At 38.4% G+C, this 21,282-nt stretch overlaps 1 protein-coding gene across 3 annotated transcripts in view; it reads right to left on the bottom strand.

Moving 5' to 3' along the window:
* LOC113135432 (protocadherin-15-like) overlaps positions 1–21,282 on the bottom strand; it is a 116,762-nt gene that overhangs the window by 64,397 nt on the left and 31,083 nt on the right. For all 3 annotated transcript variants that reach the window (XM_026315478.1, XM_026315477.1, XM_026315476.1), the window contains exons 9-17: positions 16,210–16,318; positions 13,844–13,956; positions 12,085–12,291; positions 10,204–10,338; positions 7,550–7,699; positions 7,289–7,380; positions 6,793–6,894; positions 1,558–1,690; positions 613–692 (exon numbers count right to left, since the gene is read on the bottom strand). In XM_026315478.1, the coding sequence (XP_026171263.1) occupies positions 613–692; positions 1,558–1,690; positions 6,793–6,894; positions 7,289–7,380; positions 7,550–7,699; positions 10,204–10,338; positions 12,085–12,291; positions 13,844–13,956; positions 16,210–16,318 (1,121 nt within the window). The remainder of the gene's footprint in view (positions 1–612; positions 693–1,557; positions 1,691–6,792; positions 6,895–7,288; positions 7,381–7,549; positions 7,700–10,203; positions 10,339–12,084; positions 12,292–13,843; positions 13,957–16,209; positions 16,319–21,282) is intronic.

Genomic DNA, 21,282 nt, shown 5'->3' with positions numbered 1-21,282 from the left:
TGTGACAGAAGCTATCAAATCTTCACAGAACGCAGACATGAAAGATTCAATTCATTTTAATCTTTGCTATGTAACCATGTGGAGTTGACTTTAGGGTGAATGACTTTTACCTACTCATTTTCTTTTGTTTTGATTATTAAGCCTTATTTTTCAGTCAGTCTTATTCGTCTTCTTCACAGCGTTCTCTATTTTCCCTCTCATCATGTCATCCTCTGATCTCTGTTCCAACCCTTTACTCACTTTCTCTTTTCTCCTTATCCTTAAAATTCTGCTTATGATCTTGCAGTCTTTCCCCAACTTTCCTTTGTTTCTCTCTCCTCCTCCCTCTAGAAATGCATTTTCAGAAATGCATTTTTAATGAGCTATAAATGAATAAATACAACAAACCCCTCAAAGTCTGTATGTGTGTGGTGAATGTGGGAGAGAGCATGGGTGTGATTATGCGAAGCCCTCGGCAGAGCCTAAGCCCCAAGTGATATAATTTAATCTGCATTCAACAACACACACAAGACAATTTGTGCAACTATTTTGGTGAGGACACTCGCTGTCACTATGGATACTTTAGCCTTTTGTAAAAGTGTCGTTTGTGTGCGTATGAGTGCGAAAACTTACGTCTGTTGTAGTGCAAAATGGTCAAGAGGGTCTCCGCCAAGGATTTTGTAGGTGATGGGGTCCCTTTCTCGATCAACCGCCTTAAGAAGTGAACAGACACAGACACGTGCAGTCACACGCATACTGTACAGGTATTTGCTACAGTATCCAGTTGTTATTCCCAACCGGGGCATTAACACCCCACACAGTTCTTCTGCACTTGCCTGTGGACATGTACAAAGACTGTAGAGCAGCTCCCTCGATTAATTTGGTGGGAAAAAAAAGTCAGCAGTCACCCCTGAACACTACTGCTGCAATTAAATGTGTGTGAAAATGTATTAGCACAGCAGAGACACTAAACCTGTTAGCTAAAGTAACGATTAAATTGTTCAAATAATTTGCAAAAAGAATAAAATGACTCTTTGAAATAGTCAAAACTAAACTAAATAGTTGAAAAAATTGGTTAAAACCAATGGCTAGAAATGGATCTACAGTATTAAGTGACGGTAATGCCTGTTGAAATAGTTACCTATATAAAGTTCATAAAAATGGTTGAAATAGCAGTGATGGATGAAATAGTGAAAGGTTTGAGACAATATATAATATATGCTATATATTATAAGGTATTATATCATTTGGTTTAAACTGAAAGGTACACATTCAGAACATACTGGGTGGTGATGATCAAGGTGTCACTATAGTACTTGACTTTATCTGTGAGGGGCTGTGGAAGGAACAGCTGACAATAAAAAGTTTAGAACCACTAAAATCTAAAATGTGACTTTTAGTTTGAAGCCATTTGTGAGGACTTTATGGCTGTTCCTTCAACTTCAAAGGGCTGTTTATGGGTTAAGACCTTAGACTAAAAACTAAAAATAACATTAGGAAATGCCTTATGGCAATGGGTGTCTTTAATACAAGTGTTTATGAGTGACATATAGCATATTACATACAGCACGAGAGTACCTGCAGATTAAGAAGTGTAGCTCCAGTCCTCATAGCTTCGCTAATCTCCAGGTTGTATTGTTGCCTGGGGAAACGAGGAGGGCTCTGGTTGTTTGGAGGCAACACTTCTATATAAACCGTAGTAATGGATGACCTGAAGAGAGAGAGAGAAGGTAAAAAGACAGAAGAGAATGAAGTAAGGCAAAATGGACAGAGAGTTAGTAGTTGGTAGTAGAGTAGGTCCAGCAGAAATAGTAGCAGAGGAATGTCAGATGGATGAGGAGAAAAGGAGGAAGGCAAAAACTGAAGGGCAACACAAGTGGATAGTGGGTAAAAAACAGTGTCAGTAAGGATGAATGGTCTATTATTTAAGTTAAGAATGGATGGCCAGTGTTTGTTTCTTTGTACTTCATGCTGTGTTTAACTAATCGATAATAGTGTGAAGTCAACAACAGCATGACTGGCAAAGACACCAGGGAGTGTTCTGCTGGGCTTACTAACTTCATTTTTCTATTGTGCAATCTGGCAAATGTATGCCACTGTTTTAATGATTCCTTAATGCAGAGACACATGCTGTTTTAGACTAGATAATATAGAATTTTTTTGTGTTTCTGTTTATTCAAATAAAATGATGTCTGCTCTCTATCTGGTTAGTGTGGTTTTATATCATCTTCTACCATCCCCTTTACTGCACTGGGTTATGAACTTTATTATGCAGACGATGATCAGAATATTGACTATTACCTGAAATTTAGCCCTGAAATAGTTAACATTAATTTCAATGTGATATTAAGTTAAACATATATCCACAACACTATTTAGAAATAAATTAAGTGATTACACAATGATTACTATGAAATATAGTTATATAACAAGGTTAAACCAACTATGGATGATAAATGAAAATTATTTAACAAAGAAAACTGATTAAGATGTTGGAAAAGAAAATTACAAAAGAAGGATTTATAAAAGATGTTAAAAAAAGTTAAAAAAGTTAAATTGCTTAAAGTTTCGAAATCGAACAGAAGTATGTGATAGTTGATTATTTCAATTTCTAATTACACAGTGTTTACCCCCCTCTGATAAAATGCTTTAGCTTTTCAATAAGCTGTATTCACTGACGTTTTTTAATCAGCCTAACAATTATTTTAAAACAACAAGTCACTGTAATGACCTGAAAATGGCAAAGAAGTTTATTTCCAGTGCTGTAAACTATTTGTGTCCTTGTCCCAGTTTTTACTTCTGAAAATATTTGATGACCTGATCTTTAGCCCTCTGGCAAACTGCCTCAAATTCAAGCACAACTGAACTGAAAAACAGAACTCACATTTGCTATACAAACTCTTTTAGATAAATATGTCAGACTAATAGTCTAAGACTATCAATAATGACTTTAAAATAAAAGCTTCACTGGCAGAGAACATGCCAGTGAAGGCTCCTATGTGGGGAAAAAATGTTCTTGATTATAAATTAAATTTTAAACAAAAGTCCTGTGAGTTTGGACAGTGTGTAGGCCCACAGCATGAGCTGGCCCAACAGCAGGGTCAGTGAGTTTTTTCCTCCTGGCTTATCAAAGAAAGTGTTGAGGTCTAGTGTAAGTTCACATAAAAATAACAGTGGCTCATAGGAGATCATGTAAGTGAAAATGTCCTGTCAGGAAGAAAAGCTGAACCACCTCAGTAATTAAATTACAATCTGAAGTTTGGTAGCTCAATTATTCCCATTTCCCAGTTTCCCAGTTTCCCAGGTTCACGTTTTTCACATGATAAGTGATGGCAGGCTTTACTCACCCTGAATATCGGGGTAAGAAACTGCAGGGATTTATTTTCTGTTGAGTTCCAGCAGGGAGAGATTAACTCCACTCAAAGTGGATCATCGACTGAAAAAGCCCAAGAACCTCGGGTCTAAACAATAGTCCATAAAATCTGTTTACGCTCGCAACAATAAATAAATAAAGAGATAAAGGCTGGGAAAATGTAAGCTGCCAAAGAGAGTGAAAGCCAGTGTTTTATTAAAACAATTCAGATGGCATTATTGATGAAAACCAATGAGGGACTATTCAGGCGAGGTTTCTACTGTAGCCTATTTTCCCATCTTACTCTTCATCCCACAGGGAAATTTAATTTTTTGGCTCAGGACCAAGACTCTGAATATACTATATAACATATCTCATATGGAGACCACATGACTAGAACTTAAGCTGGATTTAAATCACTGATTTTACCATAATACTTCACTGAAATGAATTAATCAACTAATGTGTTCTAATAATTCTAATTCTAATAATAGTAGTACAGTGGTAATAATTACTACACCTAATACTACTCTTACTGTATGGGCCGCTTACACTCAGCATTACATTTTGGTCAAGTATTAGTTGGTGTTGAGTTAAAGGTGTTGTGGTGGCATTGACTACACTAATATAATTACTTTTTTTGGATGTTAGAAGAGGAAAAAATATAATTTGAAGGTGAATTACACTATTACTATTAGACATTACTTACAGTAAAATCGATATTTCGAAAGGAGCCATTCAGAAATTAATCTGTGGAATAGCTCGCACTAGAAAACAGAAACTACACAACAAGTTCTGACAAACCAGAAGTTCAACTAATTGACCGGGAGCCAGATTGTAAAACATTCACGTGATTAATGAAGCAATGGGACTTTGCTTGCACCGCATGTCAAACAACAACAGATCCGCCAAAATTCAGACCGATTTTAAATTAGTGGACGGTGACCAATTCAGGGCTAAACTCGAGCTAAATCTATGCAGCGTCTGCCTGGTTTAACAGCACCACTGACTGACTGTTCGATAATTAGGAAGGTAATATATTTGCTCTCTCTCTCTCTCTATCCAGCAGCTATTTATCTAATACTTTATCCTATCTCATCTCTTTTCTGTGGTGGTGCCCTCATTTCTCAGTTACCTTTAGGTTCAGTATAAATGACACTACAAGACTACAAACTGTTGCCTGTATTCTGAGGTTCTTCTACTTAGGCCATGCTAAAGCACTTCTAATCTCAACGACATATGTATTTTAAGGGGTCCAGCCCACCAACATACAGATGTAATACCTGGGATCCAAACTTATTTAAAAATTGCTGTTGTTCATACGTTGGCTCACTCACTAGGAAAGAGAGACTCAGCTCATTTTGGGTCCTGACCCACAGTTTCAACAAATTAGGTGGGACAGAAATAGATGATTGATTTGTTATGCAGGTTATGTTTTCAGTTGAGATAAATGGGGGGTCTGGGGAAATTTGGGGACAATCTGTGAGCCAATCACTGGAACCACCTCAATCTGCAGTTGTTCACATTCTGTATTGATTTGGCAGCTACATAGTTGGAGCCAAGTGTGAGAGGAGAGTATTCCAGCATTTATGATGATTGACAAATAATGTAGGAGAGCACAAGCTACTGCAATTCTGACAATGAATACATTATATTATATATATTTTAAAAATTCCCCACTCGCCTCTGCAGGCGGTCTTTTGTTTCCTTCAAGCTCGGGTACATAAATAATTTTGTCACAGCTATAGGTAAGCCATAATGTTTTTTATTCCACACTTAAGGTCTTATCTGTTTTGTTAGCCAGTATTTATTTGGGTAAATTTGAGTGTGGCCCATATGTCAAATTTAAAGTGGCTTCAGAAAATAGTCAGACCCCTTCACATTTTACACACATTTTTGTGGTGTAGATTAAATTGTATACGGATAAAACTACCATTTGGCCCATCAATGTACAATTTAATAGCACACAATGACAATGTGAAAAATGTTTTTAAATGTAGTTTTACAGAGTTATTCAGACATTATGCTATGGCACTCCATTATGCTATGGGCAGTTACAGCACATACAGCTCTAATTATTCCTGAACTTGACTGGAGCCCAGGTTGCCTTTACTGGTGGCTGTTTGTTTGGTCAAAGGGTTCTGACCGGCTACTGTATGAGGATGTGATCTCTTGATAACATGTATGAACAGGAGAAATTATTCTATTCTTTCAGTTTCATATGGGCATTAATGATTTAAGGCCACATTTTTCAAATAATGTTTCTACGTGTCTACAACTAAATGTTGCTTTTGTTCTGTGCTGCTTATTTGAAGAACAAGGACTAGGCTTGCTTGTCCTTTCTGCAAGGACACTTAATTTCTCCTTTTGTTCAGGTATTCTCAAGTGCAAAACACAAAGAACTGTGCTCTGAATGAAATGAGAAGGAGAAGAGGGATGACGTGCAAGAAAAATAGTTAACGCCTCTTTTTCTGTAACCTGGCATGGCATGTTCCCACTGTCAGTGACTCTTCTATGCTGTTTCTTACATGAGACTAAGGCCTAGTGCAGCACAAAAAAAAAACCCATCAAGTATTTGCCAGTGCAGACGCTGCATCAATCTGTGGAGCAATAAGGATGGACCACGTTCCAGTGAGTGAATGACTCGATGGCTGGATTTGCTTCTGTTCTCACATGTAGCACAACAATTGCTGGAACTAAAATATTTCTACTCTGCCAGCTAGGTACTAAATCAATATTCACAGAGCTTGCACAAAATTAGGAGCAGCTGCTCTTTCCATAAAATAACCTGTGTTGGAAAACAGAGTTTTGTGATTTGGCGAAAGTTATGGTTTCTTATCGATTTGTTTTGTCCATGAAGGAGAGGTAAAGGGCAGGAGACAGGAAACAAGAGGCAGGGGAGAACAAGAATCAGAATAATGTCACCTTATCAAGTCAGTCCTTATCCTTTAGAGTAACAGGGCCAAAGTCCACCACATTTAGTTTCTTTTACCACCTGTGACATTTATTCTAGATACCATGTGCCCCTGCATTTGCTGAAATTGTCCCTGCTCTGACATGCAGATAGTATGATTTTCTTTCAGTTTCTTACTATAACTAGTAGACAAGGATGCCTTCATTACATTTCATTTACTTTTCTCCCTTTGCTTCTGTCCATCTCACACACTCACTATCTTTTCTTGGAATCCCTTTATTGCCATTTTCCACTAGAAAACCTAAAATTTATGATGTGTTTCTAAAAATGAAAACTGGTGAGTAGATGAGAACAGAGAGAAAGGCATGGAAAGAGAAACAAACAGGGAGCAACAGAGAGCACTGTGGAGAGTAGGAAGGCTCTGCAAATCTGATGACCTTTCAAGCCTGAGTTTTGGCAGGACTCAGAGCCCAACACGAAATCACTTTGTGTGCAAAAAAGAAGAAATTAGACTTCTTGTGTAAAAGTATACATCAGAAACACTCACCTTCGATGAGGTGCAGGACCATTGTCCATCGCTTCTATAGTCAAAGCGTAGCTCCGGCCCACAGTAAGTTCAACACCAGGAGCTACATTAATGACCCCAGTGCTGTGAAAACAGTTTCATGTAATATTACATGATTATACACATATTCAAAGCACCTAAACAAAGGAGAAGGCTATAGCATGTTAAATTTTACCTCTAGCATTTCAACTGGGACACCCCACACTGCATTTTACATTGTGACAGTACTTTGGTTTTTGAAAATCAAGATATAGACCACCAGCTGTCTTGTCAATGGACGTACAATATGTGACTGGCAATTACTTATCATAGTATAGTATTAATGTAGGAATGATATATTAGCATTTTGTAAATTCTAAATGACACCATCAGTTATTAGTCTACGCCTCAGTTATCTGAGATACTGGTTCCATTTTGTAAGTGGATATATATATCTTACATATATTGTGTGGTATTACAGTGCAAGTGATATAATTACGTGTTTCCAATAAGAAAATGTCCCTGGGCACCAGCTAAGATCCGGTAGGTGACCTGACCGTTTGGACCTGCATCAGAATCTACTGCTGACAGCTGCGAAGAGATGCGCGCACACACACACAAACACACACACACACACACACACACACACACACACACACACACACACACACACACACACACACACACACACAAATGTCATTTGTCTCACTTCCTACAGATTCTTACATTCTATTATTAAATGAACTGCGTCAGTGAGTACCTGCAACACTGTTTCTCCAGGCTTCATATCTGTAAATAGGTTGACATTATAAGAGACATTAGCAAAAGTTGGAGTGTTGTCATTAGCATCCAACACCATTATCGTCACAGTAACAGGAAAGCTCTGCTGGACGCCGTCTGATGCCAAAAGCTGGAGAGACAGAGACACAGAGAGAGAGACAGAGAAATAAAAAACAATATAGTGTGTTTTTTTGACAAGAACAGATAAAACATTCTTCCTTATAGAAAAGGTTACATTCAGCCAAACTACAGAAAATTTATTTTTGCAAAATCTTGAGCTGGGCAGACACCTGGTAGTGGCCCTTGAGGACCGGAGATGGGACTGCCCTACTATAAGGACTGGAAACAGCAGAAACAACTAGCTTTCTTACTTACTTACTTTCTGTCCAAAAGTAACAAAATCCAGTATAAAATACCTGTATAAAAAACAAAATTAAAGACTAAAAGTTGTGTATGAACAACAAGCTACATTTTAGAACAATGACTTGACTAGCCCCACCTAAAGGTGACAGTACTCCTCCTGGAAGTCACATTCTTGGACAGAGCCAGCAGTTTCTAGCAGTTTCCCATTCATAGAGTTCTTATGCTAAGCTAATTTTTTACTTAGTGTGTAGACATGTCAGATGTATTGATTTTCTCATTTAACTCTGAGACATTAAGGAAAATTAAACATTTCATTCTGCAGTTTCAAGCATTTTTTACAGACACATTCATCACTATTTGGATTTGCACTGTATCAATTTTATATCTTTCTATTTTTAGATGCACACAGAAAACGCAAGCATTCACTGTACCATTTGGCAAATATTGAAGGCTTCTTCACGCCATCAAAAAATGAGATGAAACTGAAACACTCAAAAAGGCTGAGATTGCATACATCAACTACATCACGAGTCCAAAAAAGAAAGAACAAAGGTGATGGCTTGAGTCACAAAAAAGGTGGTGTTTTAATTACAAAAAACAGGAAACAAAAGTTCAGGATATCCACTGCAAATAAAGAAATAAACTGAACAAACGAGAGTCCATTTCAGGCATTTGTGCTCTTTCAGACAAATAATTCAACTAAACCTGGCAAACAATCATCAAATGAGTCAGTCATGGCACCTGCAGCACTAACACACCTGTTGAGCGCAGCTGAACCTTCCATAAAAGGTAATGCTGCACATCAGCTCTGGTCTGAGCCTGGATCACATGTGGAGGAGGAACACCAGCCAGCAGCAGTATCAAACCTACCCCCTTCTACTTCAATCCTGTGACGGGGTCTATGTCACATCACATTTTGTCGATAACGTTAATGTTGCAATCATGCTCCTGTTTAATGTCACTGGCAGGGGTTTGATCTGTCTTGAAAACATGTATTTTACAAATATTCTGCGGTGCTTATCAACAGAGGTTTCTCACCGATACCAATCTCAACTCCCAAGAAGCCGATTGACTCCTTTAAATGAAAATCATCCACCGCGTCTCTCTCTTCCTCCATTTAATTTCTCCTGCGGGGCCTTCATGATGATTACTGTACACCTCTGCCTTTCAATCAATACACCAGACTTTCTGCTTTTTTCCATCTTTAACTTCCAAACAGCTGCCTACACGCACTGGGCCGCATCAACTGGTAAAATGTTCCACGTGTGCACACACACACACACACACACACAGGTACACACACAGGAACACACACTGCCAGTGTGACCAAACTGAGCTTGACAGATAGACCATTGTATGAAGTAACAATATTGTACATCATATAGCGAGGCAGAGCGATGGACAGAAATGCCCTGTGTGTGGCGATGGGCAGCCATCTCTGTGCCCTGCCTGTAAAGAAACGGCTGAATTAGATTTCACTGAAATAAGAGGATGACAGACTGAGAGGAACAACAACAAAAAAGGGAGGAAAAAGGGGGGACGGTCCATCGGAGACAGAACATAAGAGGGACAGAAAAAGAAAACTAATCGAAAGAGGTATACGCACAAGGACAGTGACCACTGTAATAAGTCTTGTTCTCTACGTTTATTTCCACAGTGAGCAATGAAAGAGCTAAGTAGTGGCCTGAATGCTCAAAACAAGCCAATCATTCATAAAAGCCCTGACTCTTATACCAAACTAATTTATAGGAGCAGGGTTATAGTATAAAATTGAATCCCACATAAAAAAAAAAAAAAAAAAAAAAAAATAGTGAACTGTCTCTGAACTGAATGTTCCCTGTTTAAGTGTAATGCACAGGTCTTTTTATATTTCTTTTTTTTCTTCTATTATCTTTCATTCTTTGTCCTTCATTTCCTTCATCCGCTTCCATCTGCTTACTGTCCCCTGTTTCAGTTCTCTGTATTGTCCTGCACTCTTATTTCTGAGTGTTTTCTCACCTCACTTTTTCACACTTCTCCCTCCCTACTATTTACAGTGGATCAATTAGGTTTAAAATATTACTGACTTCATAGAGCTACAGGTGTCCACAATTTCTCTTCTCTTTCGTGTCCACCTGCCTCCCTCTCCTCCCTGATCCTTGTTCATTTTTCACTAATATTTTCTTAAAGGTCTGGCATTTTGAAATGTGCTATTCGAATGCATTCACCCACTCTCTCTCTAGCACCTCTATATTGCATATAATGCACGCAAATGCTAAGGCTCTGAAGTACCGTGAACGTATAAGATTCTTGTGTCTCTCTGTCCACGGGCTGCACCAGGGTGAGGTATCTTCTAATTCCAGTAGCAGACACAGAGAAAACATCAGAATAGCTGTCCAATGAGAACTGAAGCTGGGGATCCTTTGTCTGTTGAATAGAAAGAGAAGTGTTTAGAGTTGCAGAGAAGGCATTACAATGGAGAATATTTCTTTTGTTAATCATAAACTGCTTAGGGAAGGTACCGTGGCTACCTAATACAACAGCAGTAATGTAATGTTGGCTGCTAAGTACCACCACTGGTTCAATTAAAAAAACTATTTTAATTTTAAGAAGAAGCAGGCAATGAAATCCTGCACATTCAGATGTTTGTCTCTCTTCATTATTATATATTGTAAAAACCTGAATATGTGAGTGGAGAATCAGATGCTTCACATATACCAAACAGCTAAGAGCACAGAAGTGCTTTGACAGGAGGAAGTGAATGAAAAACATCTCCAAGTTTTTCTTGACATGAAAAAAAAAATCTCCTAAGAGGGCTCTATGTGTGTATGTGTGTGTGATGGAGAGGCAATCCTCAGCCAAGTCCTCCTTTGACATTACCCACGCAGTCACCTCCTCTGTGTGTACTGTATGTGTGTGTGAGTTCTCATTCCAGATAAGGCTGGCTCAGCAGGGTAAGGGAGGCTGATAATATTGTCGATGTAGCCAGTGTGGATATTGAGTCATAAATAAACACACATAGTTGAAGGCAAACACACACACACACACACACACACACACACACACAGAAGCACTAACAATTATATACATACACACTAATAAAAGTCATGAACAGCACATAAAAGCAATTAGGACTAATCATCATTGCTGGTACTTAATGCTGGAGGAAAGACGAGGGATCGCAATATTCAAAATAACTTATTGTATATTCACAAACACACAGAACATTTCATGAACACATAGAAACAAACACATCATCCCCACTAAGCACATTCCCTGCTGTGGGGAACTTTTAGAAAGCAATCAACCAAAGCTTGTTTTTGTCAAAATGCCTATGCTACTTTTTAAACACGTAAAGCTCTTGGGAATGTAACAGTGATAACAATGTAGCACTGTAAATTTTTACATTATCACTGAGAGGTAATATAAGAAGGGGATAGCTGTACAATCCAAATTCACAGGGAAATTAGATAGGACACTTCACACCATGCAAGCAAGACACAAAGCAGAGATTCAGAAGATCCTTAAGATAAATATAAATGGGCACTTCAGTTAATATCTGTATGGTGGGTTTAAACACTGTCACCATGCTGCTAGCTTTGTTTACACAGTGATTTAATTGTGTTTGGAGAGAAGAATTGGTTTCTTTGCTAATGTACATTCCTCAGATCTACATTTTATACTGCAGTGGCTTAGGAATGTTCCATACTGCTTCTTTTTCTATTAAGAATAACAAATGACTGTAAAATGGCACCCCCAAACAGCAATTGTCCAATTATAGCTTTGCACTCCTAACCAGGCATGGCAGGCCTGCCAGGCTTGGATTTATCTGCATTTAAGTGGTGTGCATGGAGTGATGCCTAACACCGAGAAATTTCAGAGGTTCATTGTACCTATTTAGCTTTCCAAAAATCAAAACCCAGCAAAAGGAGGTAAAGACAGCATGAAGAAACTCAGACGGTACCTACAGGCAACTTATTGGCCAGTACCTATAAGGAAGTAGATGCAACAAATCATAGAAGTGACTCCTCAAAGGCACTGAGCTGACATAGAAAATTGCCTGTACTATGTGTATGTGAACAATGACTATTTAAAAAATGTTTTTTTTTATTAGAATTTTAGTTGGAACAGGAGTATTATTCAGTTTGTAATATTTTAGTGGCTGATTCTCACCTCCTCCACATCGTTATCCAGCGCTATGATGACCAGAGGTGCAGACAGGCTTGCGTTGGTCGCTATGGTGGTTCCCACTGGTGATGCCTCACTGACGTAGCCATGGTAACTGGTCTCCAGGAAGTAGGGTGCCTGGTTGTTTTTATCCAGAACTTCAATTTGAAGGTTGGCGAAAGCTGGAAGGGGGTGGCCATTGTCCTGCTCTGCCTAAGAGAGAAAATAATTGTTTTGTCTAAAGTGCTTCACCTTCAGTACTCCACTAATCAATAATCCAGTTGCTTCACCAAACAGAAATCAACACATGCCATTTCTACATTTTGTTTTTAATAACAAACAAAGCCTATGTGCGTTTCTTGAATTTGGACATAGGAGACCAAGTTTTATTAGAAAATTGGAGTTTCTCTTTGCTTTATTTTAACCATTTGTGACCTAGGCTGATGAGATAAACAAAATAACTCTGTGGAGTACAAACTTAAGTACAAAGTTGGTCTCTACCTAAAAGTACTACTGCTCTCCCAGGACTGGATTTATTTCTCTAGGGGAGATGAGGTGATTGCAGTAATACTGGCTCCAGCAGTGATTTTAGCCTACACTGGATGTATGTGAGTAATTAAAAGCATGACAAATTAGATAATATCAGGTCGTGCTTGCAATGAACACAGCCAGGATCAGAAAAAACTGAATTACTTTTGCACTTAAGAAAATGTAAAGGAGCGATAATTCTCGGGCAGGTTCTGAATCAACTTTCTTTCTGTGATTTCCCTGCAGATTTATTGATGTTTATTCATCATAGACATCTGAAATAATGATATCTGTGACTAAGCGTAAATTTATACTGAATGGTGTCAATGAATTCATATTAATATATATTTTCAGTTTTGAGTATGATTTTTTAATAGAATATTGGCCCCCATGTGTACCTCCCCTTCAGCTCTCCTGGAAAGGTTTTCCATTTTTCCCTGCTTTGTTCTGTGAAATGTGCATGTTTAATACAGACCACATCGTGTGATTTCCCAGAGCTTAAAATACCACCCAGAACAATGAGTTAAAACACTGAGGTGCACAGTGAATATTTTATTCCCAGCCTCACCCTTGTAATCTTAATCCAAATGAGATGTCATGCTGACTGTATTGAAATCTAAAATCTAAAACACATCACTACACAACTGGTTGATTGCCGCATACCCATGTGTTTTTCCTGCCCATCTGTATTCTCCCGTGACTTCTGCGCTGTTTGCAGCTTATTTTCTGTCTGCTGCTGTCTTCCTTTTCCTCCTTTCATTCATTAACTCAATAGGGATCCAACAGCTTTACCACCCCAAAAGTACACCTAATGCAGTGTCATTTTTGCTACAGCATAAACATTCTGCAGAGGAAAAAATTCATTTTTCAATATCAGTAAAGCAGAACCTGATATATATTTGATGGTATGATTCTATAACTGATTTAACGGAGACAAAAACATCTTTGCATAGTCATTGTAATTGTTTTCAATGACTGCCATTTAATATGCTCAGGGTAGAGTACTTTTATTTGTCAGAAACCAGGACACCACCAAATAAATAAAGGAAAGAGAAACACTTAGTCTTTAAGATTACACATTTGCTGATCAACAGCTTGATTGATATTCAGGGGTTGATGGCAGTAAAATAAAGCAGTGCACAGTGAGGTGATAGGCTCCTTTGGTGTTTCTGTAAGAAATAAGCTGGGAGAAAACCATATTAAAGCTCTCCCACTCTGCAGTGCCAGTGTTTCTCACCTTGATAACCAGATCAAATCTGCGATACAGTTCTCTGTCGATGGGCTTCAGAAGCAGGAGCTCTGCTGTGGTTCTGTTCATGCTGAAATATTCCGCATAGGACTCTGGTTTGCCTAAGAGTCAGAAGGCAATACAAACAGTAAAAACAGAGTAAAAACAAAATACACAAAAATGGAGCTTGTGTAAAAGAGGGCGAAAGATCAATAATTAGTTAAAAAAATCAATATATGTTTGTGTGGTGGGTGTCTAGGCACAGTATAAAAGAGGGAGGAAGAGAAATAGCTAACGCGCCTAGTTTTCTCATCTCAGCTCTCGACACAAATGTACACACATACATTAGTATGGTGCTTTAAAATGCTGCATTGCTCAGGGGGGAAATCAAGTTCTACCGAGAGAAGCAGCAACACATGCAGAAAAACATTTCTCAAGTGAGCATTTCTTTGCATGTGTGTTGCATCTTTTTGGCTACCACTGATTTGACTGGCTACTTCTGGGGGATGAAGTCAATCCCCCTATGTAACTCCAGTTAGTCTGAGTTACTACTTTCTTCTTAACTTAGACTAAAAGCGCTGGTACCCTTACATCTCATTGAAACAATGCTTATTTCTGCCTGGAAATAGCTGAAATCAAAAGCTCTTTTGTCATGCATACTTGAATGCTTTTGGTTTGTCATAGACTACAACAAAGAAGCTGTGAAAAGAGAGCAGTTTTTTTTTTTTGTTCTACAAAGATCTGCCTAACTGTTCTCTACAACAGTACTGTATGTCTTAGAAGTGGTGATAATTGCAGTGATATTTCAGGAAAACTGTTTTCTTTATTCTTCAGTCAATACAGAAGAGTACTCTGTGGTGTTTGGCATTATATGGTGCGTAACACACTAAACATGGACAAAGGAAAGAAGAGTCAGAAGAAATAAGACAGAATGTCGAAGCCAAGTGTGTTGTTGGAGTCTGATAAAAGTTACAGTGATGTGGGGATCATGTCCAGAGGTGCCCCCCTACACAGCACCTCAGATCTGCAACCAGCAGCAGATGTTGTGGGCTTTTATTTACCCTGATGAATAAAATAAAAACAATAATAATAATGAAAATAAAACAAAATAAAGATGAGGCTGTTTATATGACCACATCAATCCAACACTTCCTTTTATTTCTACCGCACCTCACATAATAAATGTTCACATCATACCTTAAAATGACAACACCATTTGTACTGCAATGTATTTCAAAGTTAAAAAAAATGAAATTCTGAACAAATCTCTGCTATTCTGTACTTAATATCTCATGAAACAAAATCATAGCTTCTTATGGCACTTAGCATTTAATGTCTTCTCCCTGACCTAGCTATGTTTTCTTGCCTTGTACCACACTTGTATTTTGCTTTGGATAAAAGCCTCTGCCAAATGGTAAAATGCAATTTAATGAAAAAAAAAAAAAAAGTTAGAAAAGAGGCAATGACATAGGGCTGATGATGAGGTAACTGGACATGTCCCACTTAAATGACATACCAAGTCATAATGAATCAGTCTGATGTGTTGTATTACATTAATTAGTAGCAGCCAGGTGTCATTTGCGCATGATTTAATAAAGGTAAACAGAGAGGAAAGCCATGTATAGTGGCACTGCGCTCTGGCGTGGCCCTCAAATCAAAGGCTGCAGCTTTATCAACATATGTGTTCATTCCTACCTGTGGACCATGAGCTTTGCAACTGGCACCAAAACAGCAAACAGATGGGAAAAGCAAATTTCAAGGTCACAAAATGCCCAAACTCTCAGAGCGCTGCTTCCACTGGTCATTGAGTCACCATGAAAATAAGGCCCTAAAGTTTACTCAAACCAACCATCACCTGCTTTTTTAAATTCATTTACTCTCTTCCGAATCACAGATCTTGAGAGAATCTCCCATGTTGCAACTAATTCTTTTGCCCTTTGTAGCACTGTTGCTCTTAATCCTTACTCTGACAGTGGGGGAATGTAATCAAGGCTGCTCAAAGTTTTTGTGACTCTGCATTTTCAGTTTCAAACAGTAATAAAGATGTCTTGCAGCAATGGTGCACAGTGCTAGAAATGACTTTCAGTTTAGCATTATTAGCCAGACAATTTAGTCTAAATTTGGAAACATCATCTCTGTGTTAACTGGCTATAAGCATCCTGTTAACAGTTACTTCACATATTACCTTGCCAATTTAATCCAGCACCTAAACATTTAAATGCCTCCCTAAAAAGCCTTTTTATTGCATTTGCAATAATTAGATAAAATTTGGTTCTGTGAAGCGTGGTTCTAATTTGGTACAGCTACATGGATAAAATCACCTATCATGATTGCCTATGTGCAATTCTATATTGTAATTAGTATTGACAACCTACCAATAAGGATGGAGTAGAGAATCCCTGGCCTGTCAGAAGGAGGTTGTATGTTTCTGTCTTGGTCCACAGCTTGTATGGTTGGAGTCACATTAAGAGGATTCACCTTATTCTGCAGACAAAACCACAGAGAGCATTAAAACTGAATATCTCAACGAAAACAGATCCATAAAAATGCATCAGGCCAAGGCAAAATGGGATACAGTTTATAAAGATTTTTTATCACAATAGCACAACATTCTACATATATATAAAAATGGCAACAGACAAGCAAAATTGAATTAGTAGAACATTTTTAAATTTCCCCCAAACACTGGCAGCAAGTTTACCATGAACATTTCAAACAAATACAATAAATACAGGAGAGATATATTAAGAAAAAAAAAAAGGACTTTCTTGGTATTCTGTCCCACTCATTTGTTCTAAGGAAAGTGGAAAGGCCTTACTTTGCTATTTATTTACGTAACAACAAGTTACAAGAATGCCAGCAAAGCAAACCAGAGTTAAACTTGAGAACAGGAAAATCAATTGTTGGCAAAAACACACAGTGATATACTTTAAATCACATTTAGAGCACACATTCATGCCCACATATAAAATTCTGTGCATTTGCAACACACACACAGTATAAAAAAAAAAACGCACAAGAAGAAAAATGATCACATTCAAATGAAATTAAAACCTAACTCACAATAACAAGTTTTATTGTGTGTATATATTGTACCTGTTTGTCCATATCTACTGTGTATACGCTACACATACGTGCACTCTGAGAGTCTGCAAGTGTGGATCTTTATTTGTATGCAACTATGGCCAGGCTGTAATGGTGACTTATGATAGTGCAATATGCTGAAGTGTGTAATACCAAGACCCCCAATGGGAGAAACATAACATGTCTATAGGATAAAATCTACAATCACCAAAGCTGTAAAATATCAAGCCAAGCAAACCAACAACACTGCAAGTATTCCCCAGTGTGCGAGAACACACGAGCACGCACCAAACACACATACACACTGTACACAATAGTACACTCATACACCACCAACGATACAGTACTTTACCACTGCACCTGTCACCCTGCACTTAAAAACTAGCGATCACAGAGCTATATCTCCTGTTGCCTGTCACTTAGAGAGGAAGGGGAAGGAGACACAGGCAGAAAGGAGGTTATGGCGGGTAATGAAGTGGGGTAAATGAGGGTGTAAATACATGGAAAGGGAGATTAATCTGCCAGGAGTTGAGGGTAAACAGGGAGCAGAGGAAGCTGTAAATATACCAGAGAAGAGAGAGGAAGTCAGAGAAAGACAGCCAGGTCACGAGGAAACTGCTACTACAATGAGAATCATTCCTACCAGCTTTTCTGGTGTATGAAAAAACAGTGAAAATATTAAAATGCAACATAAATGTCCTTTTCTTCCACTGCATTGAGAGTGTGACTTCTCTCCTTCAGATCACCACTTCAGCTCAAGCAAATCTTAAAAAACAACAAGTCCCCTTTAGACTCATATCTACTGAAGGGCTCAACTATTGTATAGCACATATGTGTCTGCTTTTCTCAGAAGTACTAAAACAGGGCACTTTACTTTGTCTTGTGCCTGGCTTTAAAACAGGGCTATGCAGTATATGGCCACAGCACTTCACTCATAAAGTCCTTATTAGGCTTTAATGAAGCTTTTTTTTTTTTTTTTTTTTTTCTTATTTAGTCTTATTCTTTCTGTCTGCATACACACTGCATTAAGTATAGTTTGTAGAAGCTGTAACTACATTACATTTTAATGTAACAAAGGTCTGAATAGCTTATGGCTTTTCATTATACATGAGGACTCAGTATATTCTTTTAAAAAATTTGTTCATTTAATAACATTAATAATGGCTGCATTCCACTTAGTTGTCTCAGAGTACTGGTGGCTTACCCCACACCAGTGCAGCTTTAACTAAAGGTAATTATCAGTTGGTCTATAAAATATTCAAGAACTATAAAATATACCCATGAGAGTATCTCAAAGCTTATTGTGGTAAAACGTAAAACACTCATATGTTCACTGGTTCTGGCAGCTAAATCTTCCAAAATGGTCATATGCTTTAATCTACATGGTCATAAAACATTTTCAAGAAAGACTTATTGTAGGAGTGTTGTAATAAACTGCCTAAGTTTTAGCTTGGTTACTAAACACTAAAGTTTATATATTCAATAGCTTGTTTTGCTCAAACAGCAGCAAACAGCCAACACTACTAAGTTTGGAAGTATATATCCAAAAAGATGGCATTTACTAGAAGGAGTAAGCAAATTGTGTGAGACCAGCTATCAACACTTAGCAACCGTAGCTTTAGTAAAACATGACAACTCACAGAGAGGCCGATAAAACTGAACTCAATTAATGATCCAGGCCCAAAATGTGAAGTCCCTCCGCAGACACAGCAAGCTGGGTAGGTAATGTTATGTTTAATGGTGATGTCTGCTCGCTGGGATGTTAAGGCTTACCCTCAAATACAGGCAGCCAGAATCAAGCAAGCAAACACTGCAGAATCAGCATGCAAGAGCTCAGAAACAGGTATTAAGCAGACATAAATGAATCAGACAGTACAACTAAGCAACACCACCTGGCAAGTGTGTGTGTGTAGGGGGGGGGGCTGCCTTTATATATTGCTTGGAAACTAAAGAGCAAATGAGCAGCAGCTGTGCAGACAGGTGGCTGATCTGGGGTGCAGCAAGGAGATCAATCGAGGAGGGAAAAACCACCCCCGAGGGCAGCTGGTGGTCAGGTGGGGCTTTATAGACAACAGTGCATGGCGAGATGGAGTTCGTGGTGCAACACAGATACAGCACTACCCTATCACATAAAAAAAAGATGGCTATTTCCACAATGCAGTGTACTGCAGTGCTACAAGGCTGTATTCTATGTTGAAAGCATCAAGAACATAAAGTTATGGTATAAAGTGCTATAGGCTTTGGCTTTCATCTTCATGCGACTAGCAGCCAATCAACTGCTAGTGTGACATAATGACAGACTAAATGATTTGTCAGGTGTTGGGAGAGTTGTTTACTGTAGTGCTCAATAATCTATTTTTCCCTTCCAGCTATAAATTTCTGAGTTGCAGAGGCAGCAACGTTTTTGAAGTGTATGTGTCAACATGTTCTGACAGTCAGCTCCTTGCTATGAATGACCAGCACCTTAGGGTGTGTGTGTCTGTGTGTGTGTGTGTGTGTCTGTGTGTGTGTGAGCGTGTGGACAAAGACACAGAGAATAGTAACGTTGGCTCTAAGGCTCTGACGTTGTCACATCTTATCTGTCTGATTAGGACTCAAACTATTATAGTGCCTTGACTCTCCTCCTCATTCATTCCTCTCCTCACTTCACCTCCCCATTTTTCTCATATTCCAGCAACAGCAGGTCTCTGCTGTCCGTTCCACTTGTTCATTATTTCCACCTCTCTCAGCTCATCTCAAATATCTCTTTTTGTCATTTGTTGTCTTCTAGCTTACTCTTTCCCCACATTTACAACATCTTAATGAAACAGCTCCTGAAAGACAGCTGCTTTGAATAGAACAGGGTGCATTCAGGTGAATCTGAGATCATACTCTTGGCGTAAACATGCATAATTAACTATATACTTCAGGGATTTGAGGTACATTTCACATACAGCGTAGCTATACGAGAGCCCTTTTTTTCTTTGGGTTTCAGAATCTTTATGTGGATCTGGTTCTTTTTTCTTTTTTGCTGAGCTATGGTACATAATGTTACATATTCTACCTCTATTTGATTGACTTTCAAAACAATACAAACTACAGCTCCCTGTTCTGAAATTGAAATGTTAGCAGACCAACTAACGCTGTCAAACTTCCAGCCCCCTTATTTTTTTTAATGAGACCACTAAACTGGCAGTAGAGGTGCTGCAGATGGCTATGAGGTAAAAATAAATAAATGCAGGGTAACCTGCCATGCTGTTGGTAAGTCAAGCATGTGCAAGTGCACATTCAGAGATGAATACCACGCACAGTGTAGCACTGAGCCGATTCTAATACCTTGCAATCGTCAAGATGGAGAAGAAAATACATAACATAAGAATTTAATTCACTGAACATGATCTTGATGTCTGTCTTTGAACTCATTAGTGCATAATGGAAACTGCAAATGGTTCATATTTCATTTTTTCCAAATATAATCCATATGTTTACACACTCTTCTGGATAAAAAATAATAAAGAGATTAATAAGGGATCAAAGAATAAAAATGAAATGTAAAAAAATGTCTTCAACTTATCAACCTTTGCAAAAAATGTGAAAACTATAAAATGATATAGGGATACTGCTGACTTAGACTTGCACTTCCACAATTTTGGTAGACTTATGAAAGATAAAATGGTATCAGATGTCTACTGCAGAGATGGGAGAGCCTGCTGGAAGGACAACCATCTCAGCAGCACTTCGTCAATCAAGTCTTTATGACAGACTGTCTAGAAGGAAGCCAGTTTGAGTAAAAGACTGCACAGCCCACCTAGTGTTTGCATGGATTACCAAGGACCCTAAGAGCATCTTTGGTCTGACACTAAAACCGATCCCTTTGGGCAGCAAATCAATAACTTCATCAGTGTGCGACACTGCTGGATGGCTGAAAATGTTTTGTCTTTTGTAAGTAAATAAAGCAATTTCTTGTCATGAGTGCAATCCTATTCTGTGATATTTGAACATAAGCAATAACCAATGAAAGTCAAGTTTACAGACAGGAGAAGCAAAGCAACCCTGGTTTGTCTGAGTGACTGAAATCAGTGAAGCATCTGGAGCCAGCAGTAGTTCTGTATTGGGAGCAAACTGACAAGCAAGAAACAATTTTTGCCTTTGATGGAATATGTTTTATACATCGCTTTAGATTCTAAAATCCCTACAGTATTTTCCCAGGATAACTTTACTGTGTATCTGTCTTTATCTTTCTCCCTGTTTGATTCCCCTTTCTATATACCCCCTGCAACTCTCCATCATAAACCCTGTCCTTGTCTGCGTACACTTGCTCCTTCTCAAAACCGTAAGGTGTAAAGTTGATTTACTCCTGTTGTTCTTCGCCATGTCTAACTTAG

The sequence above is a fragment of the Mastacembelus armatus genome, chromosome 19, assembly GCF_900324485.2.
Source record: "Mastacembelus armatus chromosome 19, fMasArm1.2, whole genome shotgun sequence".
Classification (NCBI taxonomy): domain Eukaryota; kingdom Metazoa; phylum Chordata; class Actinopteri; order Synbranchiformes; family Mastacembelidae; genus Mastacembelus; species Mastacembelus armatus.
This window is presented reverse-complemented; position numbering and strand designations above follow the sequence as displayed.